The sequence below is a fragment of the Hypanus sabinus genome, chromosome 20 (assembly GCF_030144855.1).
Source record: "Hypanus sabinus isolate sHypSab1 chromosome 20, sHypSab1.hap1, whole genome shotgun sequence".
Lineage (NCBI taxonomy): Eukaryota > Metazoa > Chordata > Chondrichthyes > Myliobatiformes > Dasyatidae > Hypanus > Hypanus sabinus.
The window spans coordinates 26,957,397-26,968,548 of NC_082725.1; the positions used below are offsets into that span (position 1 = coordinate 26,957,397).

The 11,152-nt window shown below is 38.8% G+C and overlaps 1 protein-coding gene across 3 annotated transcripts in view; it reads left to right on the forward strand.

Moving 5' to 3' along the window:
- Positions 1 to 10,869, forward strand: part of LOC132378383 (cadherin-12-like) — a 401,775-nt gene extending 390,906 nt beyond the window's left edge. For all 3 annotated transcript variants that reach the window (XM_059945256.1, XM_059945257.1, XM_059945259.1), the window contains 2 exons: positions 3,430 to 3,681; positions 9,753 to 10,869. In XM_059945256.1, coding sequence (XP_059801239.1) covers positions 3,430 to 3,681; positions 9,753 to 10,240 — 740 coding nt within the window. In that variant the 3' untranslated portion in view covers positions 10,241 to 10,869. The remainder of the gene's footprint in view (positions 1 to 3,429; positions 3,682 to 9,752) is intronic.
- The last annotated feature ends 283 nt before the right edge of the window (positions 10,870 to 11,152 follow it).

Sequence of the window (11,152 nt, forward strand, 5' to 3'; positions counted from 1 at the left end):
ATGGTTTCAATTGTGCTTCTGTAGAAGTTGAGCAACAGCTTTTGTGGGAGTTTGGCCTGTTTCAGCTTTCTGAGGAGGAAGAGTCTTTGTTCTGCCTTTTGTACAAGCAACAAGGTGTTGGTGGTCCATGTCAGCGAGGTGTTGGTGGTCCATGTCAGCGAGGTGTTGGTGGTCCATGTCAGCGAGGTGTTGGTCGTCCATGTCAGCGAGGTGTTGGTGGTCCATGTTAGCGAGGTGTTGGTGGTCCATGTCAGCGAGGTGTTGGTGATCCATGTCAGCGAGGTGTTGGTGGTCCATGTCAGCAAGGTGTTGGTGGTCCATGTCAGCAAGGTGTTGGTGGACCATGTCAGCGAGGTGTTGGTGGTCCATGTCAGCGAGGTGTTGGTGGTCCATGTCAGCAAGGTGTTGGTGGACCATGTCAGCGAGGTGTTGGTGGTCCATGTCAGCAAGGTGTTGGTGGTCCATGTCAGCAAGGTGTTGGTGGACCATGTCAGCGAGGTGTTGGTGGTCCATGTCAGCGAGGTGTTGGTGGTCCATGTCAGCGAGGTGTTGGTGATCCATGTCAGCGAGGTGTTGGTGGTCCATGTCAGCAAGGTGTTGGTGGACCATGTCAGCGAGGTGTTGGTGGTCCATGTCAGCGAGGTGTTGGTGGTCCATGTCAGCTGTTTTAACAACATAACTCCAAGGAACTTTAGGTTTTCCACACTTTCCACTACTGCTCCACATATATGGAGGGGAGTGTGTACTCTGTCCTTTGATCTCCTGAAGTCAATGATCATCTCTTTTGTTTTAGAAGTGTTAAGGACCAGGTCGTTGTCCTTACATCACTCCATCAGATGATCCACCTCGAGCCTGAAGGCTGTTTCATCCTCGTCCGAGATCAGACCAATCACTGTGGTATCATCCACAAATTTAATTATGGAGTTGGAGGTGTAGATGGGGGTGCAGTCATGTGTGAAGAGTATGTGGAGCTGGGCTCAGCACGTAGCTGAAAGTCTGAAACATAACTACAAACCAAGTTTACATGTGAAACATGGTGCCTGCAGCCTTGTAGCAACTGTCAAATTCAACCCGCCACTTAACCTAAAACTTGATTGTATATACTGTTTATGATTCGATATAGTAGGACTGCAGAGCTCAGAAATATTGGGTCTTATATTTCCTCTGGTTTACAAGCACCTTTGCCTAGCAGTGAACCATGAAGAACTGGGCATTGCCTGAGGAGGTTTTGTTTGAACTTTCTCTAGAAACAACGCGCTGTGGTTCTCATTATTTCAGGAGTCACAGTGTGTTTATTTTAAGAAAGAAATTAATTATTTGATGAACAGTTGATACCTTCCCAATATTTCTGCAAAGAAATAAAAATCATGTTCAGACGGTAGCTAGCTCACCTGATTCACACTTTGAAGAATAAGGACATGAAAGGTTATCACAGGTAGATGAAAGCGCGGCACCAAGATCAGTATTAAATTAGCTATGGTTTTATTAAATGATGGAGTGGATTCAAGGGCTAGGGGCTAGTTCTGCTCTTCTTAATGTATATGTTTTTTTATGTTTGTAAGGTTGTCATTTCAAAGTCACATTTCAGTGTTTTGAGTTTGAAGTCCAGGCTAACAATCTAATTCAGTACCATGGGAGCACTACACTACACTGCTGAAGTGTTTCAATTCAGACAAGATCAAGGCTCCCTCTGCCCTCTGGGTAGATCCAGGTTCATGTTTGAAAAAGAGCAGGGCTGTTTATAATTACCAATGTCTGGGTCCATAACTAATCTGTATTCAAGTTCCAAAAAGAAAGGAATACTTCATTGTCTTCATCTTTTGCTGTTTGTGGAGCTAATTGTGCACAATTGACTGCAATTTTTTTTATATGTCATGACAGTGACTGGACTCCAAAGGGAATTCTTTGGCTGGAAATCTCTTTTGAATATCTATAGGTTGTGAAAAAGGATATCAGGCACATGTTTGTTTCTTTAAATATGTTATGAATAAACACTAGGTAAAGTGACAATGATATTTTATTATTAAAAATAAATTAAATATTCCTGTTGGGATTCATCTTACTGAAGTCAAGAGTTTAAGTAAAATTCTAACTAATTATACTTCCTCTTTCTATCAAAATTTATTTGGGCTAACATAGTAATTAGTATATCAAAATAAGATTTTGATAACTTGTCATATTTAGCCACATCATATTTTTCCAATCCTCTTAATATATACAAAATACTTGAATCTTTAAAGCCCGATTGAAACCTAGAAATGGTTCATAAAGATTCTTGCAAAAGACCAGAATGTTATTGTGGACTCAGAAACTATACAATGCTTTACCATATAGTATGCATCATTTTCCATTCTATTATTCACTGGTTATGTTCAGTTAGTAAAGAAAGGGCATCAAGGTAGCAGAGTAGTTAATTTAATGTTATTAAAGTGCCAGTAATCAGGATTTATTTCCATTGCTATCTGTAAGACATTTTTAAATTCTCACGATGACCACATGAACTTCTTCTGGGTTTCCCCTCACACTCCAAAGTCATTTGGGTTAGTAAGCTAATTGGTCACATGGATCTTATTGGGTGGCATGGACTCGTTGAGTCAGTAAGGCTGTGCTGTATCTCTAAATAAATAAACTATCACCCACAGACCAAATCTCCTTTAGTATTAGCTCTTAAATTTCAGAGATTAGTTATTGAGTGTTCCAGTGTTTTTTTCACACCTTTGCTGGATGCATTCACTAAGTGTTAGAACAGTTTTGACAGATTAGTAAGAAAAGAAAGTGCCTACATCTATAGCTAATGCAAAGGAGCAACATAGTGTATGCAGTTCTTTAGTTGGGTGTTCTCAGTTGTAAAGTAAAGCAGTACAGCAGTTAATTTGTTACCATTCAGCTCAAAAATAACTGCAAATGTCCATATAGAAAGATGGGGGAATATTGGGCAGTGATAATGTAACAAAAACAAGGTTATTAGAAGAACTCAGCAATCAGGCAACAACTGTAGAAGGTAATTGATGTTTCTGGTCATCTGGCCAAGATCCTTCCTTTAGTTTGTATTTTGCACCAGATTCCAGCATGTGACCTTCTCATTCTTCTTTGAAAACTAAACAAGGATTACATTCTGTGCACTTGTATAAGATGGGTGTTTAACTCCCGACATATCACACTTCCAACAGTATGGCCATCGCGTACTAATGCATTGGCACTTTGGTCCTCATTTTTTTTGTGTGACTAGATATCTCACTTGGGAATTGAACTCATGCTTTTCTGACTTGGAGGTAGGAGTATGGATGAATGAGTCACAGTTGAGAAAATAAATGAAGTTGTGTTAGATCATTTGAAATGCTGTGCCAAAGAACTGACACATAATAATTCTCTAACGTTGTATAATTTGTTTTACATTTTTAAAAATCTTCTTTCTTGTGCTTGCCTTAGACAACACAGCTGGAATCTTATCTAAGAGGAACGGTTATAGTCGCAGGCAATTGGAGCTCTATTTCCTTCCAGTTGTGATCTCAGACAGTGGGTACCCTACACAAAGCAGCACAAATACTTTGACAATACGAGTCTGCGGATGCGATGTGGATGGTACAATCTTATCCTGTAACGTAGAAGCAATCTTTCTGCCAGTGGGCTTGAGCACAGAGGCACTGATAGCAATCTTGCTTTGCATTATTATACTTCTTGGTGAGTCTAACATTGCAACATGGTTCAATGGACTTTGGTGACACTTAAATGGGCGAACAATCACCAATAAAGCTTACTGAGTTAAAATGAAAATGCCATTTGACATTATAGTTCATTGATTTCTTGATGGCTGTAACTTCATAAATCACACACACATCCAGAAATTGAAAGAAGAGCCGATATTTCTTATTCAAAAGCAAATTAGTGGTAAACTGAATTTACAAAAATGAAGAGAGGAAATACTAGATATACTCAGAACAGAGAAGCCAATACAGCAATTCCTTAAAATTCTATCAATTCGAAATGTTAGAACATTTATAACAATTCTAATTATAAGATAAGTGAGCAGAATTAGGCCACTTGGCCCTTTGAGTCTGCTCTGCCATTTGATCACGGTTTGTTTATTTTCCCTCTCAATGACAATTCTCCTGCTTTCTCTCTTTAAACTTTGATGCCCTTACTAATTAAGAAACTATCAACCTCCATTTGAAATATACCCATTTACGTAGCCTCCAGCCGTCTGTGGCAGTTGATTCCATAGATTCCATAGAAATTCCTCATCTCATTTCTAAAGAGATGACCTTCTATTCTGAGGCTGTGCCATGACATATGATGCTCAGCTGAAACCACATTTTAATAGATTTGTTAGCACTTCAGGTCTCAGATTTAAATTTAACCAGCTATTTTTATATTTTAGTGATCATTTTCATCTTAACCTTAACTGATATAGCACGTGAAATAGATGTGCTTTATTTATTACACGTAGTTCTGTAGTAGAGTGACAAATGACAAGTGGAAATTCAAGTTACTAATTTTCCTCTACTCCAGAGAAAACTGCTTGTAGTTTTTTATCAGGGTAAAAATTTAATTTCATTTCTGATTTGTCCAAAAGTGTTTGAAAGGATGTATACTATACTGAATGAAGCTTTTTTTTTCCTGTCCTGAGTGCCCTAGACTTTTAAAACAGTATGTTGACAAGTAAATAAGAGGACCACAGACTATTAGGCTGCTTCTTGTCACTGGTAATTGGTAACAACAAAAAAATCAAGCAGATGGAAAAAATGAAGTAGCGTCTGTGGAGACAATAAGATGGTCAATGTTATTGACTGAGCTGAGACCCTGTATCAGGATTGGGCAGTTTATTATCTGCTTTAGTCTCCAACCACTGCAATCTAGCCAGACATTGGCTATTCACTTACTAATTGATTACAAAGAGTATTGACTGAATATGCAGAATTCAGAGTTTACATTCAGTGATGAATTTTTTGGAAAATTTATCTTAAACCAACCTTATTGAAAAACCCTTTGAAAATCGCGTAATAACCTCTAATGCACAAAATGGGTCAATAATGATAAAAACTGACTCCTGTGGGTTTATCATCCCCACTCATGCCAAGATGCAAAGAGCCAAACTAACCCCCGATGAGAGTTTTCCCTGTCTAGTTAGCAGTTATAAGTATTTCCTTGACAACTTGACCTGGCCACTGTGTTCCACTCTTGGTGCAACTATTTTTACCCATGGAAGGGAAAAGGTAGAGAAGCCTATTGTTGATTGTGAGCTCTAAGCTAATGCAAGACTAACAACTGCTGTTGTAATCACTCTCCACACATTCATTCCCCCACCTTCAGTATCTGGGTTTTGATTTTGACTGGTAAATGAAAACTCTGAGATTATGTTTGCAAGCAAAGTGAAGTTGTTCCATTCTAAGGTTCTTCTGCAAAGAAACAGTTATTGTAAAAAAGGAAAAGCTAGAGTAGGGGTTTAACATATCAAATATCTAGATAATTTAAAATGCTGAATTTCAAACAATGATTTTAATGGTAATTCTATCTTGAAATTAAATATTAATTGTTCCAAGTTTAATGCCTTAAAACATTTTCTTTGGAATTGCCAAGACAAGAAAATATCAAGAAGGCTCTTCTTTCAGTGGTGGAAAACATTTGAAACAACCATAATATTTCCCTTTCCTCTCTGGACGGGGAATTTCAGAATAACTTTCAGCCACCAGTTCTCCACTCAAACACAATTTCACTCACACTTGGGGATCTTTGATGAACTCAGCCCTGAAAGAATCTGAAGTAATGGACTGTCAAACTTAATTCAGGCCATCAATGCAGCTGAGGGTCACAGGAAGGGTTCCTTACTTTGTTATATTAAAAGATATCTACTATAACATTTCCCAAAGTGGTGATATGTGCAGTGGGGAGAAATGAATAGAACAGATGATTTTGCAGAGAGCGGCATTAAATTTTCAACAGAGTACTCATTGGTAGATTACGAGAAGTGAATATTCTGTTTTTGGAATGCAACGTGCTTCCCTTGGTGGAAGTATGAGTGACCCAGTGGGCAAGACATAAAGGGCCCATGTCGCTTTGCAGAGAGGACAATAAATAGGATAGACTTATGATAATTAAGAGAGGTAATAGAGGAACTTGGTGGAAAATCGTACATCACCCAGGACATGGTTGTGTTCTGGATCACACTGCTTAATAAGATGGTGGAGACAAGACTCCTCATACCCGTACAAAAGAAATGGGTAGCACCTAAACCCAAAAGTGTCCAATATTCTCAAGGCAGGTTTGTAAGAGATGTCTGGGAGGGTTAAACTAGTTTGGCAGGGGTGTGGGAACCGGATGAAGGGACTCAATATAGAACAGATAGTAAAAAAGCTAAGATAGCGTGCAGTCGCAACTGTCAGGGAAAGCATGGAGTATAAGAAACAAGCTGGATGATCTTGTTACACTATTACAGATTGTCTGGCATGATGTTCTGGCCATCACTGAATCATGGCTAAAGGATGGTTGTAGTTGGGAGCTGAATGTCCACGATTACACATTGTATCAGAGGGATAGGAAGGTAGGCAGAGGGTGTAGCATGGCACTGTTGGTAAACGATGGCAACAAATCAGTAGAAAGACATGACATAGGATCGGAAGATGCTGAGTCATTGTGAGTTCAGTTCGGAAACTGCAAGGGTAAAAGGACCCTGATGGCAATTATATTCAGGTCCCCCAACAGTAGCTGGAATGTGGACTATATATTACAACAGGAAATAGAAAAGGCGTGTCAAAAGGGCAATGTTATGATAGTCATGGGAAATCGTAACAGGTAGGTTGATTGGGAAAATCATGTTGGTAATGGATCTCAAGGGAGTGAGTTTCATGAATGCCTATGAGATGGCTTTTTAGAGCAGTTTGTTATTGAGCCTACTGGAGGATCACTTACACTGGATTGGGTGTTATGAGATGAACCAGAGGCAATTAGGGAGCTTAAGGTAAAAGAGTCCTTCGGAGCCAGTGATCACAATACAATTGAGTTCAACTTGAAATTTGATGGGGAGAAAGTAAAGTCTGATGTAGCAGTATTTCAGCAGAGTAAAGGAAATTACAGTGGTATGGGAGAGGAGTTTCCAAAGTAAATTGGAAGGAGCTGCTGGCAGACATGACAGCAGAGCAGCAATGGCATGTGTTTCTGTGAAAAAGGTGCAGGACAGAGGTATTCCAAAAATGAAGAAATACTCAAGTGGCAAAATAGTACAATGGTGGCTGACAAGGGAAGATAAAGCTAATGTAAAAACAAAAGAGACGGCATACAACAAAGCAACAATTATCAGGAAGATAGAAGATTGGGAAGTTTTTAAAAACATACTGAGAGCAACTAAAAGAATAATTAGAAGGGAAAACATGAAATATGAAAGCAAACTAGCAAATAATATCAAAGTGGATAATAGAAGTTTTTTCAAGCATGCAAAAAAATAAAAGAGAGATAAAAGTAGATATAGGACTGCTAGAAAATGAGGCGGGAGAAATAATAACGGGGCAAGGAGATGGTAGATGAACTAAGTGAGTATTTTGCATCAGTTTTCACTGCAGAAGACACTAGCAGTGTGCCAGATGTTGTAGTGTGTGGAGGAAGAGAAGTGAGTGCAGTTACTATTACTAGAGAGAAAGTACTCAAAAAGCTGTAAGATCTAAGGATACATAAGTCAGCTAGACCAGAAAAAAAATGCACCCTAGGGTTCGGAAAATGGTAGCAGTGGAGACTGTGGAGACATTAGCGATGATCTTTGAAAAATCATTGGATCCTGGCTTGGTTGCAGAGGACTGGAAAATTGAAAATGTCACTCCACTCTTTAAGAAAGGAGGAAGGCAGCAGAAAAGAAATTATAGACCACTTAGCCTGACCTTAGTGGTTAGGAAGATGTTGGATTTAATTGCTAAGGCTGAGGTTGTGGAGTACTTGCTGACACAGGGCAATATAGGATAAAGTCAGCATGGTTTCATTAAGGGAAATTCTTGCCTGACAAACCTGTTGGAATTCTTTGAGGAGATTACAAATAGGATAGATAAAGATATTGCAGTGGATGTTGTATGTTTGGATTTTCAGATGGCCTTTGACTAGGTGCCACACATGAGGCTGCTTACCAAGTTAAGAGCCCATGTTATGAGATGAAAGTTACTAACATGGTTAGAGCATTGGCTGATTGGTTGGAAGCAGTGAATGGGAATAAAAGGATACATGTCTGGTTGGATGCCAGTAACTAGTGGTGTTCTGCAGGGGTCGGTGTTGGGACCACTTCTTTTTATACTGAATATCAATGATTTAGATGATGGAATAGATGGCTTTGCTGCCAAGTTTGCAGATGATACAAAGATTGGGAGGGGGCAGGTAGCATTAAGGAAACAGGTAGGCTGCAGAAGCACTTGAATGGTCAAGAATGTGGTGAAATACAATGTTGGAAAACACATGGTCATGCACTTTGGTAATAGAAAGAAATGTGCACACAACCCTCTGTATGTGGAGAATGCTGTCTTCAGAACCCTTTAAAATTTTTATGCTCTCTCCTTAAACCTACACCCTCTAGTTTTAAACTTCCCTGCCCTGGGAGACAAATCCTGACTATCTACCCTATCTATGCTGATCATAATTTTTGGTAAGCTCTACAAGGTTATCCATAGACCTCCTATGTTCCAGTGAGAATTAATACAGCCTATCCATTCTCCTTTTATATCTGCAGTCTTCCATTCCAGGCAATATTCAAGTGATTCTCCCCTATACTTCTACCACTGCTACCACATTCTTCTTGTGACATGGTGCAATACAACAGAATGAGTTGTACACAGTGCAGTTACAGTAAAATTAATATTTAGTATGACTGTGCCCATATTTTATATTTCTTGTCATGGACTGTGAAGCAAAAATACCAAGTGCTGTTTTCATTATCCTATCTGCTTGAGTTGCTACTGTCAGAAAGCTCTGTTTGTCAACTAATAGTGCTCCTAAAATTTCTGCTATTTACTCCATTTGTCCCAACTGAATCTAACCTTATTTCACAAAGTGCATTGTCTGGATTTAATACAATCTGCCACTGTTCTGCTCAGATTCCTTGCTGATCTATGTCCCACTGTATCCTTTAAACACCCATCTTCATTATCTTGGTTGGCTTTAGTTTTTCATTTGCAGTCAGACTGCACAAAATGTTTCTTTCTCTGCTCTAAGTTTCTGAGATTCCAAGATTGCTTTAAATTCCTAAAAACTTGAGGAAGCCAGGCAGTTATGTTAGAGCACGGGGCCCCATTAGATTAGTATAGTAGAGTAGTTGGGAAGAAATCATTGAGGAAGACTGGAGCATCTAGCATTACCCCCAGAAGTTTTCTCGGATAAATCCTGTGAAACGTAATGGCTTGGCTATTTGACCACTATATCACCCCACCTCTTTTTTGGAACCAATAGCTAATATGTTTCAAAATATTTAAACTTTGATAAGAATACTAATAAAGAAAATTATCCATTATTCTATATGCTATGTGTGTGATATAGTGATGTGTGCAAGAGGACAAATTTCTCTCCCACCCTGTTCAGTAATTGTTTTTGGTCAGGGATTTCATTTCAGGAAAAATTATTTATTCTTACCTTAATTCCCAACATATCAATTCAGACCTTAACTGATAAGTGTTAAGTTGCAAGTTAATACATTAATTATAATTTTTTTCAATCTTTGCCATGCAGCTGATTTTTTATGCTTTTCATTTAGAAGAAATGTATTTTTAACTTCTTACAATTTTGTTTAGTTATTGTCGTGCTGTTTGTGGCATTAAGAAGACAAAGGAAGAAAGAAATCTGCATGACTTCGAAGGAGGATATCAGAGACAATGTAATCAGTTATGATGATGAAGGAGGTGGAGAAGAGGACACCCAAGCTTTTGACATTAGTACACTACGGAAACCTGACTTAATTGAAGATATACAGCTACGAAGAGATGTAATGCCCGAGACCCGCCATCCACATCGTCAGACCATAATAGTGAAAAACAGCACAAACATCAGAGACTTCATCGACCAGCGATTGCGAGAGAATGATGCAGATCTCAGTGCACCTCCTTATGATTCACTGGTTACATACGCTTACGAAGGGAACTGCTCATTGGCTGAGTCACTCAGCTCTTTGGAATCAGTTAATGCAGATATGGATCAGGATTATGATTACCTCACCAACTGGGGACCACGGTTTAAAATACTGGCAGACCTTTATGGAGCAGAGAAAACCAACAGTCGATAAATAGTAAAAAGCAACAGTAAATACGTGGTTTGGTAAATTTAAGGACAAATGAGTTGTGTCTCTTTTTTTTGGTTATGGCTGCCATTGTTATTTGCTATGTCAACTATTGTTTTACTGTGAAATAGTCTTATTAGGTACCACAAAGATATGATTGTGAGATTATTGTGATATTGTGGAATTGGAGAGAGGCAGGCTCAAGCAGTTTCTTTGACATAATTGGCCATACAGTTGTAACTGCTAAAGAAATCAAAGCTGCAGTTTTTTGTTCTGCAATCTCCACTAAAGTGCCTCAATGAACTTTGAACACTGCAGATCTTTATGCTCTCCAGAAAGAGTGCAAGTTTTTATTATACAGCTAAAAGGTGTTCTTAAGTTGAATTAAAAGACACTTCAATAAAAGAACCAACAGCATAAATATAGGTGTTTGTACTGATGATAGTGATTGCTGATTTGCCTAACTCTTCTAAAAATTAAGCAGCCCTAAGTACTAACGGCCAACCCTGGATGCTTGGCAGCTATAACACTGTACTGGTTATTAGATCATACCAATTCTGTTTTCTATTTGTGCTGCTGATTGTGCCACAGTTGTTGTGAGCATTCAGATAAAAAGCCTTCACTTTTGTTCTTTATTATCTCTCCCTGCTCGAGCTATTGTTGGAGACACAGTCCTATGCTCATATACTCAAACACTTCCTCAGATACTCTGATTACCAATTATCATCTTGCCTTACCCTTTCTCAATAACTTTCTAAATTTATTTTTTTTTCTGTAACGTCCAAATAAATAATAACCATATCTATCTCCAATTCACTGGCCCCAACAGTTTGTGAAACCTGTCCTGATGGAATGGTTCCTTATTTCTTGAGTACTAATGCCAGCGCCCCATGAATTGAAACCGTTCATTTGCAGACC